Source organism: Hemitrygon akajei, chromosome 11 (assembly GCF_048418815.1).
Source record: "Hemitrygon akajei chromosome 11, sHemAka1.3, whole genome shotgun sequence".
NCBI classification, from domain to species: domain Eukaryota; kingdom Metazoa; phylum Chordata; class Chondrichthyes; order Myliobatiformes; family Dasyatidae; genus Hemitrygon; species Hemitrygon akajei.
The window spans coordinates 73,235,808-73,254,237 of NC_133134.1; the positions used below are offsets into that span (position 1 = coordinate 73,235,808).

An 18,430-nucleotide genomic window follows, 5' to 3' on the forward strand; every position below is an offset into this window, starting at 1 on the left:
TTCCCTTATTCAAAGGAATTCACTAAATGGTTACAAACACTGCACAGACCACTGGTGAACCCCACGAGAACCACTGCATGGTCACAGAACATACAACATTACAGCACAGTACAGGCCCTTTAGCCCACAATTTTGTGCTGACCTTTTAACCTACTCCAAGATCAATCTAGCTCTTCCCTCTCACATAACCCTTCAATTTTCTTTCAGGTGCCTATCTAAGAGTTTAAATGTCTCTAATGTATCTGCCTCTAATGCCAACTCTGGCAGGGCATTCCACACACGCACCACTCTGGTAAAAAAAATCAGAGTAAAAAAACCCAACTCTGACGTTTCCCCTATACTTTCCTCCAATCACCTCAAAATTATGCTCTGTTGTATTAGCCATTTCTGCCCTAGGAAAAAGGTGCTGGCTGTCCACATCTATCTCTGCCTTTTATCATCTTGTACACCTCTATCAAGTCACCTCTCATCCTCCTTCACTCCAAGAATGTCAGCAAGACCAAGGGACTGATTGTAGATTTCAGGAGAGGGAAACCAAAGGTCCATGAACCAGTAATCATTGGAGGATCAGAGGTGGAGAGGGTCAGTAACTTTAAATTCTTGGGTGTCACTATCTCAGAGGACCTGTCCAAGACCCATCATATAAATGTAATTGCAAAGAAAGCACAACAGCACCTCTACTTTCTCAGGACTCTGCAGAGATTTGGCATGACATCAAAAATCTTAACAAACTTCTTTGTGGTGGCATGTTGGGGAGGCAGCATTAAGAAGAGGGATGCCTCACGTCTTAATAAGCTGGTAAGGAAGGCGGGCTCTGTCGTGGGCAAAGTACTGGAGAGTATAACATCGGTAGCTGAGCGAAGGGCGCTGAGTAGGCTACGGTCAATTATGGAAAACCCTGAACATCCTCTACATAGCACCATCCAGAGACAGAGAAGCAGTTTCAGCGAGAGGTTACTATCGATGCAATGCTCCTCAGACAGGATGAAAAGATCAATACTCCCCAATGCCATTCGGCTTTACAATTCAACCGCCAGGAGTAAGATATGTTAAAGTGCCGGGGTTAGGACTCAATGTATTTAAGTAAACTACTTAAGAACTTTTTAAAAGCTATTATTAATGCTTTTTGAGAGGGTGATTTTAGATGCATATCATATTTTTACTGAGTTAAGTATTGTATGTAATTAGTTTTGCTACAATAAGTGTATGGGACATTGGAAAAAATGTTGAATTTCCCCATGGGGATGAATAAAGTATCTATCTATAGATGTGTAAAGTGTATTGACTGGCTGCATTACAGCCTAGTATGGGAACACCAATGCCTTTGAGCGGAAAATTCTACAAAAGGTAGTGGATTTGGCCCAGTAAATCACAGATAAAGCCCTCCCAACATTGAGCACATCTACATGAAAAGCAGCAATCATCAAAAATCCTCACCACCCACCAGGCCATGCTCTTTGCTCACTGCTGCCATTAGGCAGAAGATACAAGTGCCTCAGGACTCACACCACCAGGTTCAAAAACAGTTACTACCCTCAACCATCAGGCTCTTGAACAAAAGAGGATAACTCCACTCATTTATTGAGATGTTCCCACAACCAATGATATCACTTCAAGGACTTTATCTTGCTATTTCATGCTCTCATTATTTATTGCTATTTATTTATGTTTGCATTTGCAGAGTTTGTTTACATTTTACTGTTTATATTTACTATTCTATAGATTTGTTGTGTATGCCTGCAGGAAAATGAATCTCAGGGTTGTATGTGGTGACATGTATGCACTCTTGATAATGAATTCGACTTTGAACTTTGAAGAAAACCCCTAACTCACTCAACCTGTCTAGACATGCACTCTAATCCATGCAGCATCCTGGTAAATCTCTACACCCTCAGGATGAGGCTTTTCATTCCAGAACTACTAAGATGCCCTCTTTCTTCAAAGAAAGAGGCATCTCTTCCTCCACCGTCAATGCTGCCCTCACCCACATCTCTTCCATTTTGCTCATGTCTACCTTCAACCCATTCTCCCGCTACTACACCAGGGATAAGGTCCCTCTCCTCCTCACCACTAGCCTCCGTGTCCAGCACATAATTTTCCACAACTTCCGTCATCTCCAACAGGATCCCACATCCTCCCCCACTTCTTCCTCCCCTCCTCCCACCTTCTTACTCTGACTTCTTTTTCTTTTCAGACCTCATGAAGAGTCTTGGCTCAAAACATCAACTGTTTACTCTTTTCCATAGATCCTGCCTGGCCTGTTGAGTTCCTCCAGCATATTGTGTGTATTGCTTTCGATTTCCAGCATCTTCAGACTTTCTCCTGTTTGGGAGCCCCCTCCTATACATCTTTCCTCCTGTGGAAGAATACCCACACCAGGTTCCAATGTTTATCCCTTGATCCAAGATAGAAAAGGTGGGTGGAAGGAGACAAGTGTTGTGCCAATGATTACTTGTGAAATGTGAAGATAGATGCAAAATGGAAACAGGTCCTTTGGAGAGCTGGTCTGTAGTGATTTGTTTATTCTCCTAATATCCCCATCAGTACTTTTTCCCACTTATTTCTCCCTCATATTCCTACCAACTCCCCCCACCTTTAGATTCTACCCCCCACTGGGAGGGCAATCTACAGCAGCCAACTATCCCACCAACATGGCCACAGGGAGAACAGATAGCATTGGAATTCAGGGTTGAACCTGGGTCTCTGGAGCTGTGAGACAGCAGCTCTACCTGTGTCGTTATACGTGCTCACCCTCTGTGTTATACTTCACAAATGAGGTTTTGAGGGGGAGTGGGTGTGAGTTTGCCACTTTACAGAAGGAATCACTAACAAGCTCAGGCAGAATAGTGTACAGTATCATTCCACATTTACTTAATATCTAGAAGGCAGGACTGTTGGGGTGGGGGAGGAGAAACCTTTGGGGGTGGGCGGGGTGCAAAGAGGCTCAGGTTTCAGAAGTGGCATAGCTTCAGGATGCTCCCTACCCCCCGGCTGGGGCTGAAGAACGGGGCAACAGGGCAGCGAAAATTGGTCTTGAAGGTGCAGAGGAGATCCATGCAGCAGGCATCATAGAAGGAGACCTGGCCAGCCTCAAAGTCCAAGTAGACACCTACCCTGGAGAGCTTGGAGGTCACCTCCAGAGGCTGACGGTGCTTGTTGTTCTTCCAGTAGTCCAGCAGCCTGCAGATGCTCCAGAAACCGTTGGATGGTGCCAGCTTGATGTAGCCCTTGCGGGCACTGTGGATGCAGGTCACGCCCAGGTACCAGGCCTGCGAGTCTCCTACCTCCACCTCCCAGTAGTGCCGTCCTGATTTGAAGTGGGTTGTGGCCAGCACCCCGTGGAATGAGCTGAAACGTTCGGGGTCATCGGAGGTTTGACCCCGTGAGCCAGAGGACTCCACCATGGTGCAGTCTCTATTGAAGCGGAGGCGCGGGTGGGCAGTCAAGGGGTTGAAATAGAGATTCTCCGGCCCTGAAAGAGAATGCAGCAACAACAGGTGTCAAGTTCCATCTTTTTCCTTCCCTTCTCTCTCCCACTAGCTCAAAGTTCAAAGTAAAATTATTATCAAAGTTATGTATTCCAACCTTGAGATTCAATTTCTTGCAGGCACCCACAAAACAAAGAAATACAATAGAATCCACAAAAATAACACACACAGCAAAGACTGACAAACATCCAATGTGCAAAAGAGGACAAATTGTCTAAACAATAAAAAGTAAACAACTAATACATTAAAAGGGAGCTGCAGAGTTCAGTGCTGAGGTGAGCAGGTGGTCCAGGAGCCTAATTGCTTTAGGGCACCAACCGCTTCCAGGCACTGTGGGACCCGAGACCCCCCACCTCCTGCCTGATGGTAGTAGGAAGAGAGGGAGAAGAGTTAAATGCAGGCAGATAGTGCTGAACATGCTTCATTTTCAGCTCTAAGATTTTGAGGCTTTAATCTAGCTCAACACGTTAGTCAACGCAGAGTAGTGGAGGTGAACATTGGTTATACCCCGACCACACCTCAACTTGTGCAATTATTAGTTTCCTTCTTTCAGGATCTTAATGCATTAGAAGCAGCTCTAAGAAGTTTTACTGTACTGATAGGTGGACCAAGTGGGGTATAGTGGTAAAAATAGTTGGATATTTTGGGTTTAGAAGAGAGAGAAGGAACTTAGTTGAACCATGCAAGAGATGTCAGATATGACAGATGTGGAGAAGATACAATGGCATGCAAAAGTTTGGGCACCACTGGTCAAAATTTCTGTTACTGTGAATAGCTAAACAAGTAAAAGATTACCTGATTTACAAAAGGCATAAAGTTAAAGATGACACATTTCTTTAATACTTTAAGCAAGATCACCTTTTTATTTCCATCTTTTACAGTTTCAAAATAATAAAAAAGTAAAAGTTTGGGCACCCTGCATGGTCAGTACATAGTAACACTTCCTTTGGCAAGTATCACAGCTTGTAAATGCTTTCTCTAGCCAGCTAAGAGTCTTTCAATTCTTGTTTGGGGGATTTTCGCTCATTCTTCCTTGCAAAAGGCTTCTAGTTCTGTGAGATTCTTGGGCTGTCTTGCATGCGCTGCTCTTTTGAGGTCTATCCACAGATTTTCAATGATGTTTAGGTCGGGGGACTGTGAGGGCCATGGCAAAACCTTCACCTTGCGCCTCTTGAGGCAGTCCATTTGAGGTGTGTTAAGGATCATTATCCTGTTGTAGAAGCCATCCTCTTTTCATTTTCAGCTTTTTTACAGATGGTGTTGTTATGATCCCAGCCCCCTCCTTCCTGAGAATCGCAAGATCGCTATTAGTTCAGGTCTTGGACCCAGGAAATGAGAGAGAATCCTCAGCAGGACAAAGCAACGGATTTGGCCATTGTTTCTTGGAGACACCTTTGTGGACTGGGCTACGTGCACACCCTCGGGCAATGTGGGCGGAGGGATTGCATCACCCTACCCTGATTGACATCTACAACCCTGCAAGTCAAGATAAAAGAGGGGCTGCAGGGGGCAGTCCCCTAGCGACACACCAGAAGGAGACACCATCGCTCATTGCTCCCGTGGCTATTCGGAAGCCATGTGTGGTCCATTTCCCCTGGCCTGGGGAACAGGTGGCTGATAACACCGAAAAGGACTTCAAACTAACAACGGGGAACCCACGTTCCCGATTCAATGGTTTGCGTCCTACAGACTGGGCAAGTTTCTTTTCTCACCAAAAATCTCTCTCTCTCTCCAACAAGTGAAACCCAGCGGTCCCCAAAAGGCTAAAGCCTGCATGAACTTGCGAGACTTTTATATTTCCATCGGACAATATTTTTACCCCTAGACAAAACGATAGAGCCACTTCTTATTGATGATTATTACTATACCCGCGCTTTAGATTGAGTATTGATGACGTAGATTATCTGAATGTATTAACCTTACTTTTGTGCCCCTTTATAAATAAAAACATTTAAAAATAGTACCATCAGACTTCAACGGGCCTCTCTATCTTTGCTGGTAATTGACCCAGTTACGGGGTTCGAAACAGTGTGATGTTGCTGGTATTTAATTGAATTTATTCTTTCCTCTACCAGTGAAATGTTCCCCGTTCCACTGGCTGCAACACAAGCACAAAGCATGATCGATCCACCCCCGTGCTTAACAGTTGATGTGTTCTTTTCATGAAATTCTGCACCCTTTTTTCTCCAAACATACATTTGCTCATTGCGGCCAAAAAGTTCTATCTTAACTTTATCAGTTCACAGAACTTGTTTCCAAAATGCATCAGGCTTGTTTAGATGTTCCTTTGCAAACTTCTGACGCTAAATTTTATGGTGAGAATGCAGGAAAGGTTTTCTTCTGATGATTCTTCCATGAAGGTCATATTTGTGCAGGTGTCGCTGCACAGTAGAACAGTGCACCACCACTCCAGAGTCTGCTAGATCTTCCTGAAGGTCTTTTGCAGTCAAACAGGGGTTTTGATTTGCCTTTCTAGCAATCCTACGAGCAGTTCTCTTGGAAAGTTTTCTGGGTCTTCCAGACCTCAACTTGATCTCCACCATTCCTGTTAACTGCCATTTCTTAATTATGAACTGAGGAAACAGCTACCTGAAAACTCTTTGCTATCCTCTTATAGCCTTCTCCTGCTTTGTGGGCATCATTTATTTTAATTTTCAGAGTGCTAGGCAGCTGCTTAGAGGAGCCCATGGCTGCTGATTGTTGGGTCAAGGTTTGAGGAATTAGGGTATTTATGAAGCTTTGAAATTTGCATCACCTGGCCTTTCCTAACGATGACTGTGAACAAGCCATAGCCCTAACAAGCTAATTAAGGTCTGAGACCTTGGTAAAAGTTATCTGAGAGCTCAAATCTCTTGTGGTGCCCAAAGTTTTGCATGGTGCTCCTTTCCTTTTTTTTAACTCTAAAATTGAACAAAACAAAAATAATACACTAATCTTGCTTAAAATGTTGAAAAGAATGTTTCATTTTTAACTTTATGACTTTTGGAGATCAGTTCATCTTCTCACTTAACTATTCACAGTAACAGAAATTTTGACCAGGGGTGCCCAAACTTTTGCATGCCACTGTACTTCTTCTCAAGGAAGAACAGAACTAAGAGGTCACCTTAGACCAGAGGTGAGGTGAATTCTTGAAGTCACTGCCTCAAAACTCCAGTCTACCCAGTTTCAATCATGATATCAGTTTTGCCTGTGTGGACCTTGCATGTTCTCCTTGTAACTGCATTCTGAGTGTCACAGTTTCCTCCCAAATCTCAAGGACGTGTGCAGCGAGGAAATGGTTTATTACTGACACAGCGTCCTTCAGCCCCTCAAGTCTATTCTGACCATTTACACCAATCCCATTATACTCTCCCCACATTATCCATCAACTCTCCCCAGATTCTACCCTCACCCTCACATCGAAGGAGCAACTTGCAGCTGATTAGCCCAAGGATCCCACACATCATTTGGATGTGGGAGGAAACTGGAAAGTCTGGGGAAAACACACACCCCTGGAGGGTGAAGGTACAAATTCCACATATTCAATGCCCAAGACTGAGACTGAACTCGGATTTCTGGCTCTGTGAAACAGCAGCTCTATCTGCCCTCCTCCAAAACCACGACATGGGTCTGGCAAAGAATTCATGAACATGGAGGATTGGAGGACTTTAGTTATAGACTGGGTTTGTTTTCCTTGAAATGAAGGAGGACGTGGAGTGACCTGATGCAAGTGTTTAAGATTAGGAACAACAAAGATAGCACAGATAGTTTAAATCTCTTCCTCATGTTAGAGGCATTGAAAACAGGTGCATGGTTTTAAGGTGAGAAATGGGAGAAAAGCGATCTTCAGGCTGTTTTATTTTTATGCAGAGCATAATTAATATCTGGAATGCGCCGCCAGAAGTGGTGGTAGAGTCAATACAAATGCTACATTTTGAGAGGATTTTAGAGAAATAAGCAAGACATAGGAGATGCAGCCCTAATGCAGGCAAAATGGATTATTGTAGATGGACAACAAAGGTCAGCAGGGCCATTGTAGGTAGAAGGGCCTGTTTAGGTGTTGTCCAACTCTATTGCAAAATTCCATCAGGAATTCAGGAGAAAACCGATGCCCCAGGAGGCTGGGAATGGAGAGAAAGTATGGGTTCTGCCCCTACACAGGCAGGAGGTTTACCTGAAATGTAGGCATGGGTGTGGGGCCAATTGGGATGACCACAGGAAGATGGGTTTGGGAGAAGTGCAGGAGGCGGCTGGTTTGAGACAGAAACACTGACACAGAGAACGACCTGGTCCTGTGTTGCACATACTGAATTCAGTGGCTTCTCTGCACAACCTCCAGGCCATATTTAATCATTTAAGGGACAGGGCATTGCCACAAAGCAAGTATTTTCTGCCCATCCCAGATCACCTGCTGAGAGGGTGAAGAGGATGGACTGCCTTTTTAAATAAGACCATAAGATACAGGAACAGAATTAGGCCATTTGGCCCATTGAGGCTTCTTCACCATTCAATCATGGCTGATTTATTTTCCCTCTCAGCCCCATTCTCCTGCCTTCTCCCAAAAGGCTTTGACACCCTTATTAATTACCTATCAACCTTTACTTTAAATGTACTCAATAACTTAGCCATCTGTGGCAATGAATTCTACAGATTCACCACCCTCTGGCTAAGTAAATTCCACCTCATCTCCATTCTAGAGGGATGTCCTTCTATTCTGAGGCCGAGTCCTTTGGTCCTAGACTCTCCTATTATTAGAAACATCTCCATGAATACTCTATCTCGGCCTTTCAACTTATACTGTCTTAGGGTGACAGTGTCTCTGAGAAGGGAGTTGCTGAGTTTAGAGAGAGAGAGTAAGCAAGAAAGAGAAGCAATTTGGCTATGGCAGTCTTCACAGTAGAGTCAGCACATTCACCCTTCTTAGAGTACTGAAACTAACTAATTGTGGCGACCCACCTCCTAGCACACTCGAACCGGCTCACTATTAGCCAGCGTGCAGGCACAAAGGCTAGGTCCGCAACAAAGGGAGAAAAGCCTGCGGGGGTTTGTGAGTACGTGTCTCTTGGAGCATCCACGCCCGGGGGGGCGGGATGAGGGAGGCTTTAAAACAAGGCTGTGAAGTTCGAATAAAATTAACTTTGACTGCAGTTTACCGACTCCGTGTCGTTATTTTAGCGCTGCGTGTAGCACACCGCTACAATCGGTGACCCCGACGGTCCAAACGATTTTGGACCGGAGATGACCGACGCCGCATCTGTTCATGCGGTTTCGTTGAAACTGCCAAGCTTCTGGACGCTACGACCTCACCTGTGGTTCCAGCAAGCGGAAGCCCAATTCCACGTTCGGCAGATAACCTCAGAGGACACCCGTTACTACTACGTGGTGAGCTCCCTCGACCAGGACACAGCGGCCCAGGTTGTGGAGTTCGTACAGTCTCCCCCGGCGGAAGGCAAGTACACAGAATTCAAAGCCCTGCTCCTAAGGACTTTCGGACTCTCACGCCACGAGCGAGCTGCCCGTTTACTGCACCTGGATGGCTTGGGAGACAGGCCTCCATCAGCTTTAATGAATGAGATGTTGTCTCTGGCCGACGGACACACACCCTGCCTCATGTTTGAGCAGGCATTCCTAGAGCATCTGCCCGAGGACATACACCTGCTGCTGTCCGACGCGGATTTCAGCGACCCCCGGAAGGTGGTAGCCCGGGCGGACTTGCTGTGGAACGCCAAGAAGGTGAGTGGGGCGTCCATCGCACTGATCACCCGGCCACACTCCCAGCAGCAAACCAGTCCAGGCCCGGCCGCAGAGCCCGCTAACCCCAGAGGCAGCGGTGGGGAGCCCAACGAACAAAGGTGTTTCTACCACCAGCGGTGGGGCGCAGAAGCCCGCCGTTGTCACCCGCCCTGCCAGTTCCCGGGAAACGCCAGGACCAGCCGCCGCTGATGGCTATGGCAGCTGGCCTTCGGGATAGCCTCCTGTATGTGTGGGACAAGCGGTTGGGACGCCGTTTTTTGGTCGACACCGGTGCCGAGATCAGCGTCTTACCTCTGACGAGTTACAACACCCGCAACAGGGCACCGGGTCCCCCCCGAGGGCCGTGAATGGCAGCACAGTAAGGACCTATGGCACCCATCAGGTGCAGCTACAGTTCGGCTCCAGCCAGTTCACGTGGGACTTCACACTGGCCGCCGTAGCCCAACCGCTTCTGGGTGTGGATTTTTTGCGGTCACAGCCTACTGGTCGACCTGCCCAGGAAGAGACTGGTCCACGCCGAGACCTTTCAGACGTTCTCCCTGGGTGCAGCCCAGTTGCCAGCCCCTCACCTCGGCTCCATCACGCTGTCCGACAATGACTTCACCAGGGTCCTGGCGGATTTCCCATCAGTTCTGGCACCGCAGTTCGCGGCAGCCATGCCCTGACACGGCGTACAGCACCACATCCCGACCCAGGGACCACCCCTCCACGCCCGTGGTCGGCAGCTTCCCCCGGACAAGCTCCGACTGGCGAAGGAGGAGTTCAAGAGGATGCAGGAATTGGGGATCATCCGGCGGTCCGACAGCCCATGGGTCTCCCCCCTGCACATGGTGCCCAAAGCCACAGGGGGCTGGAGACCGTGCGGCGACTACCGTAGGCTGAACGAGGGTACCACACCGGACCGCTATCCTGTGCCGCACATTCAGGACTTTGCAGCAAACCTGCACGGCGCACGGATCTTCTCCAAGGTAGACCTCGTCCGAGGGTACCATCAAATCCCGATGCATCCGGACGACGTCCCCAAAACGGCTCTCATCACCCCGTTCGGCCTTTTCGAGTTCCTCCGCATGCCGTTCGGTCTGAAGAATGCCGCACAGATGTTCCAGCGGTTAATGGACGCGGTGGGACGCGACCTGGACTTCACATTCATCTATTTGGACGACATCCTCATAGCCAGCAGCAGTCGTCAGGAGCATCTGTCCCACCTCCGTCAACTCGACACCCGACTGAGTGAGTACGGTCTAACAATCAACCCGGCCAAATGCCAGTTCGGGCTTGACACCATTGACTTCCTGGGCCACAGGATTACTGCAGACGGGGCAACCCCTCTGCCCGCTAAGGTAGATGCGGTCCGCCATCTCCCCCGACCCACCACGATCAAAGGCCTTCAGGAATTCGTAGGTATGGTCAATTTCTACCACCGCTTCCTCCCTTCAGCTGCCCGGATCATGCGCCCCCTGTTCGCCCTGCTGTCCAGTCCGAGCAAGGACATTACCTGGGACGAGGAGTCCGCCGCCGCTTTCATTCAAACGAAGGAAGCCTTGGCGAACGCCGCGATGCTAGTGCACCCCAGAATGGACATCCCTACCACCCTCACAGTGGACGTATCTAACACGGCAGTCGGTGGGGTACTGGAGCAACTCATCGCGGGCCGCTGGCAACCCCTGGCATTTTTCAGCAAACACCTGCAGCCACCCGAGCTCAAATACAGTGCTTTCGACCGGGAACTGTTGGTGCTATACCTGGCAATCCAGCATTTCAGGTACTTCTTAGAAGGTAGGCCCTTCACCGCGTTCACGGACCACAAACCACTTACCTTTACGTTCACGAAGGTGTCCGATCCCTGGTCATCCCGCCAGCAGCGCCATCGGTCCTACATCTCCGAATACACGACGGACATCCGGCACGTCTCGGGTAAGGACAATGGCGTGGCGGATGCACTCTCTCGCCCTAACATTCACGCCCTTTCCGAAGGGGTAGACTTTGAGGCGCTGGCAGAGGCACAGCAGGCAGATGAGGAGATCCCGAGTTACAGAACCGCAGTCTCTGGTTTGCAGCTCCAGGACCTCCCCGTAGGCCCAGGTGAGAGGACACTACTCTGTGACGTCGCCACCGGCCAGCCCCGTCCCGTCGTCCCGGCACCTTGGTGGCAACATGTTTTCGACTCCATTCATAACTTGGCGCACCCCTCCATCCGGACTGTAGTCCGGATGGTCTCCAGCAGGTTTGTTTGGCACGGACTCCGCAAGCAGGTCAGTGAATGGGCCAGAACGTGCATGCACTGCCAGACGGCCAAGGTGCAGCGGCACACCAAAGCTCCGCCGCAGCAGTTCCACCCCACCCACCGGCGTTTCCACCACATTCATGTGGATATCGTGGGCCCCCTGCCAGTGTCGCGTGGAGCGCGGCACCTCCTGACTATCGTGGACCGGTTCACAAGACGGCCAGAGGCGATCCCACTCACCGACACCACCTCCGAATCTTGCGCCCGGGCACTGCTCGCCACCTGGGTGTCCCGCTTTGGTGTACCAGCCCACATTACCTCCGACAGAGGCGCCAAGTTCACCTCCAGCTTGTGGTCTGCTATGGGCAGCCTTTTGGGGACACAGCTGCACCACACCACTGCCTACCACCCACAGTCGAACGGACTAGTGGAGCGTTTCCACCGTCACCTAAAGTCGGCTCTTATGGCCCGCCTGCGAGGAGCTAACTGAGCGGACGAGCTTCCCTGGGTCCTACTCGGCATCCGCACGGCGCCCAAAGACGATCTGCACGCCTCGTCGGCTGAGTTGGTGTACAGCGCACCCCTGGTCGTCCCCGGGGAGTTCATACCAGCCCCAAGGGGGCAAGAGGAAGAACCCGCAGCGGTCCTGGGCAGACTACGCGAGAGGCTCGGTGACCTGGCCCCCATACCCACTTCGCAGCATGGGCAGAACCCGACCTGCGTACCCAAAGACCTGAAGAACTATAAGTTTGTGTTTGTACGACGGGGCGGGCATCGGCCACCGCTGCAACGGCCCTATGAGGGGCCGTTCACGGTGCTCAGGAACAACGGGTCCACGTTCGTGCTGGACATTGGGGGGGAGAGAGGAGCTTTTCACGGTGGACCGACTCAAACCGGCCCATGTGGACCTGGCACAACCAGTCGAGTTTCCGGCACCGCGGCGCACAGGCCGACCTCCCAAACAGGGTCCGGCCCAGACTGTGGACATTGGGGGGTGTATCGCCGGTTCTAGGGGGGGGGGGGGGGTTATGTGGCGACCCACCTCCTAGCACACTCGAACCGGCTCACAATTACCCAGCATGCAGGCACAAAGGCTAAGTCCGCAACAAAGGGAGAAAAGCCTGCGGGGGTTTGTGAGTACGTGTCTCTTGGAGCATCCACGCCCAGGGGGGCGGGATGAGGGAGGCTTTAAAACAAAGCTGTGAAGTTTGAATAAAATTAACTTTGACTGCAGTTTACCGACTCCGTGTCGTTATTTTAGCGCTGCGTGTAGCACACCGCTACATAATGATATAATTTTCCATGAACCCTTCCCTATCTCTGCAATTCCCTCTACCTCTACTCCTCTCTCTATCTAATACTCCCTCCATCACTTACTCCCCTCCCTATCTTTGCAACTCCCTCCAGCCCTATACCCCTTAATTCCTCTATAAGCCCCAGTTCTATCACTTAAACCCTTCCCATCTCCAAAACTCCTTCTGGTTCCTACACCCCTCTCCATCTCCATAACTATCCTCTGTCCCTTACACCCTTCCTATAACTCACTTTGGCTTCAATAGCTCTATTTCTATAATTCCCACCAGACCACTACACCACTCCTTACCTTTGTTATCTCCTCCAACCCCTATATCACCACACTCTTCCTATTCTAGACCCTTGTTTGTCCCCTAATTCTCATTGTTCCACCACTGGCGAGGGGAGAAAGAACCTGCACTCTTTAAAACCCTTACAGCCTTACTCATAAAACACTAAAGCATAAAACCAGGCCCTTCAGCCCATCTAACCCATGCTGAACTATTATTCTGCCCATGCCTATAGACTTGCACCTGGACCACTGCCCTTCATACCCCTCCCAGCCATGTACTTATACAAACACCTCCTAAAACGAGTCCTGGGCGCCTCAAGTGGCAACTCGTGTGGCAGCAGAACTCTCAATGGATACGATTAAATATTCTCGTTTCAGCCTGATACAGCTGAAAAACACAACTGCTTCCAAGGTCAGTACAGTTAACGAAGATATCTTAATGCGATGAACTGAACTGTCGCTGCTTAAAACTGATGGAAACAATGCCGATTGTGGACGTATTCCACGCAGGAAAAATGGCTGCAGGTCAGGGGTACGTGCATTTAAGGAAACAGGCTTTTAAGCTCCCAATACCAACTACTTTGCTGGCAAATATGCAGTCTCTGGTGAATAAAATTGAAGATCTCAGAGCTAGAGTGCTGAATCAGAGGGACATTACAACCGCGTGTGTCCTTTGTTTCATGGAATCCTGGTTAACCCCTTCCGTACCGGATGCAGCAATTCAGATCGATGGGTTTATTATAAACTGTGAGAATAGATCTATAGTCTCTCAAAAGCAGAGGTGGAGGAGTATGCCTCATGATCAACTCCTCTTGGTGCACGAATGTATCAACCTGTCCCAATTCTGCTCACCAGTCCTGGAATATCTTACAGTTAAGTGTCATCAATTTTACCTACCATAGGAGATTTCCGTGATCATTTTGGTAGGAAAATACATTTCACCTCAGGCCAATATCAATCAGGCTTTAGATGATCCGAGCAATGGGATCAACATGCACGAAATAGCACACTCTAATGTCTTCACCATCATTTTGGGGGATTTTAACTAGGCCAGTCTTAAAAAAAAAATCACTAAACAATTACCATCAACAGATCACTTGCAATACCAGAGGAAATAACACACTGGACCATCGCTACACCACCACCAAGAATGCCTACCATGCTATTCCATGCCCTCACTTCAGGAAACTGATCACCTGGCTGTACTTCTACTCCCTGAGTATAGGCAGAGACTGAATACTGCAGCACCAGTAGTGAGGACTAAGTAGGTATGGACAAGGGAAGCACAGTAGCACTTACAGGACTGCTTTGAATTGGTGATCTGGGCCATATTCAAGGATTCATCTTCAAATCTGTATAAGTATGCTGCAGTTGTTACCAGCTTCATTAAAACCTGCGTGGATGAGTACGTGCCCACATGGCTAGATCTGTGACATTCAAGTCTGCAACCCAGGGCTGTACCAGAAAACCAGGTATGATTTGCGGAGGACTATTTCAAGGGCGAAGAGACAATTTCAAAGGAGGTTGGAGGAGACGTCGGATGTACGGCAACTCTGGCAGGGTCTGCAAGACATTACTTCCTACAAAGTGAAATCCAATAGCGAGAATGGCAGCAATGCTTCACTAACAGATGAACTCAACACCTTCTATGCCTGCTTTGAAAGACAGAATATAACAACAGCTGTGAAGATCCCTGCTGCACCTGGTGACCCCATGATCTCTGTCTCAGAGGCCAGTGTTATGCTGTCTTTAAAGAGGGTGAACCCTTGCAAGGCGAAAGTCCTGACAGAGTACCCGGTAAGGCTCTGAAAACTTGTGACAACCAACTGGCAGGAGTATTCAAGAACATTTTAACCTCTCACTGCTACAGGCGGAAGTTCCCACTTGCTTCAAAAAGGCAACAATTATATCAATGTCTAAAAAGAATAATGTGAGCTGCCTTAATGACCATTGCCCAGCAGCACTCACATCTACAGTGATGAAATACACTTGAGAGGTTGGTCATGACTAGACCTGTCTCAGTGAGGACCTGGACCCACTGTATCTTGCCTATTGCCACAATAGGTCAACGGCAGATGCAACCTCAATGGGTCTTCACATGGCCTTAGAACACCTGGACAACACAACACCTCTGTCAGGATGCTGTTCATTGACTATAGCTCAGCATTTAATACCATCATTCCCATAATCCTGACTGAGAAGTTACAGAACTGCTGCTGCTAAGTTAACAAATTTCATGACGCATGCTGGTGGTAATAAACCTGATTCTGAAATGTTGCAATCAAACCAATATGCACCACTTCCACTGGCAGCTTGTTCAAAATTCTGAGCGAAGAAATTCCCCCTCAGATTTCCCTTAAATAATTCACCATTCATCTTTAAGCCACAGCCTCTAGTACAAATCTCACCCAACTTCAGTGAAAATTATACCCCTCATAACTCTGTTATCTATACCCCACATAACTCTGTTATCTATACCCCTCATAACTCTGTTATCTATACCCCACATAACTCTGTTATCTATACCCCACATAACTCTGTTATCTATACCCCTCATAACTCTGTTATCTATACCCCACATAACTCTGTTATCTATACCCCTCATAACTCTGTTATCTATACCCCACATAACTCTGTTATCTATACCCCTCATAACTCTGTTATCTATACCCCACATAACTCTGTTATCTATACCCCTCATAACTCTGTTATCTATACCCCTCATAACTCTGTTATCTATACCCCTCAAAACTCTGTTATCTATACCCCTCATAACTCTGTTATCTATACCCCACATAACTCTGTTATCTATACCCCACATAACTCTGTTATCTATACCCCTCATAACTCTGTTATCTATACCCCACATAACTCTGTTATCTATACCCCTCATAACTCTGTTATCTATACCCCTCATAACTCTGTTATCTATACCCCTCAAAACTCTGTTATCTATACCCCTCATAACTCTGTTATCTATACCCCACATAACTCTGTTATCTATACCCCACATAACTCTGTTATCTATACCCCACATAACTCTGTTATCTATACCCCTCATAACTCTGTTATCTATACCCCACATAACTCTGTTATCTATACCCCTCAAAACTCTGTTATCTATACCCCTCATAACTCTGTTATCTATACCCCACATAACTCTGTTATCTATACCCCACATAACTCTGTTATCTATACCCCTCAAAACTCTGTTATCTATACCCCTCATAACTCTGTTATCTATACCCCACATAACTCTGTTATCTATACCCCACATAACTCTGTTATCTATACCCCTCATAACTCTGTTATCTATACCCCACATAACTCTGTTATCTATACCCCTCATAACTCTGTTATCTATACCCCTCATAACTCTGTTATCTATACCCCTCAAAACTCTGTTATCTATACCCCTCATAACTCTGTTATCTATACCCCACATAACTCTGTTATCTATACCCCACATAACTCTGTTATCTATACCCCACATAACTCTGTTATCTATACCCCTCATAACTCTGTTATCTATACCCCACATAACTCTGTTATCTATACCCCTCATAACTCTGTTATCTATACCCCTCATAACTCTATCTATACCCCACATAACTCTGTTATCTATACCCCACATAACTCTGTTATCTATACCCCACATAACTCTGTTATCTATACCCCTCATAACTCTGTTATCTATACCCCACATAACTCTGTTATCTATACCCCACATAACTCTGTTATCTATACCCCACATAACTCTGTTATCTATACCCCTCATAACTCTATCTATACCCCACATAACTCTGTTATCTATACCCCACATAACTCTGTTATCTATACCCCTCATAACTCTATCTATACCCCACATAACTCTGTTATCTATACCCCACATAACTCTGTTATCTATACCCCACATAACTCTGTTATCTATACCCCTCATAACTCTATCTATACCCCACATAACTCTGTTATCTATACCCCACATAACTCTGTTATCTATACCCCTCATAACTCTATCTATACCCCACATAACTCTGTTATCTATACCCCACATAACTCTGTTATCTATACCCCACATAACTCTGTTATCTATACCCCACATAACTCTGTATACTTAGCCTTATCTGTACCCTTTCTTGACTTTCTTGTCTGACCTGATATCTCATAAAGTCAAATTCTGCCTCACAATGTGTTCTGTTAGCCTCAACACAGGGAGAGCTTGTGCTGCTGCAATCCACCATGGCCTAGATCTCTCCTTGGGGTAATGTATTCACCCCAAGCTAGGGTATTGGGAGGGGAGGGGTATTGTTTTAGTTACCTGGACTGATAACATCCTGCAACCGTTTCCAGGCGATGAGCTGTAGGGGTCCAGTGAACAGGTCCCAATGTGTGTTCAGCTTCTGGCTTGCAGGCTTCTCCAGCTGGGGTATTGGCCTGCAAAAGGGCAGGAGAGGAAGACCAGTCAGGGTTAAACCCCAGCCTTGCAGGCTGAACCTGCCATGGATGGATCTGTTCCATCCCACTCTCTCCCTCTTCACACGCTATGAGATCCTGCTAAGCACAAAATGCCTCACAAACTAAAAGGGGACACCCACAGTGAACTCCTTGGGTCTCATTCCTTCGTTATTAAAGGGAAGAATCCCTGGGCAGCCCTCATAGCTCCAAGGACCCGGCTTCGATCCTAACCTCAGATGGGAAGCTTGCACGCTCTCCCTATGACAGTGTGGGTTCTCACCAGGTGTTTCTTTCCTCCCATGTAGCAAATTAAGTGCAGGGTCAGTGGGTTAATTGCCTCCCTAGTGTGGGTAGGCAGGAGGACAGGGGGTAACTGATAAACAAATGAGCTTGAAGGAGAATAACTGAGGGAATAAGGCTGAGGATGATGTTTTCTGCGAGCTGGCAGAGACTCGATGGGCCAAGTGACCTCCTGCTCTGCAAGAATGTGACACAAAGCCCCAACTCCTTCCCAAGAGCTTCTGTGAGCAGGATCACTGATAGATCAGATCTGGAATTCAGGAGAAACCTCTTCTCCCAAAGTTTCTTTGAAGCAAAGGGAAGATTCCACAAGGAGAGAGAAGGGGAGACTGAAACCAGAAGCTGTCCAGATAAGATGTTTGCCAGTTAATTTGAGCAAGAATCAGGGAAAAAACTGACTGCCTGAAGAGTTGGTTTCCAACCCAATACCCTCACCCACCAGATACTGTCGCCTTGATTGGGAATGTCAGAATCCGTAGGTTAAAGAAGGAAACAGGAGTGTGGACTTACTGAGAAATAGTGTCCAGCATTTCCTGTAAAACAAGGAAAAGAAAAGTAATAGCATTAATATCTCTAAGCTCATTAAGTATCTCAAGCTAAAACAGCCAGAGCCTCATCGGGTGAAGGGGCATTCAAATTTATCTC

General features: G+C 47.5%; 1 protein-coding gene across 1 annotated transcript in view; it reads right to left on the minus strand.

Moving 5' to 3' along the window:
- Positions 1–1,596: 1,596 nt before the first annotated feature.
- The window catches only part of LOC140736347 (zinc-binding protein A33-like), a 50,796-nt gene continuing 33,962 nt past the window's right edge, over positions 1,597–18,430 (minus strand). Inside the window, exons 5-7 of the mRNA XM_073062340.1 lie at positions 18,296–18,318; positions 17,349–17,464; positions 1,597–3,472 (exon numbers count right to left, since the gene is read on the minus strand). Coding sequence (XP_072918441.1) covers positions 2,952–3,472; positions 17,349–17,464; positions 18,296–18,318 — 660 coding nt within the window. The 3' untranslated portion in view covers positions 1,597–2,951. The remainder of the gene's footprint in view (positions 3,473–17,348; positions 17,465–18,295; positions 18,319–18,430) is intronic.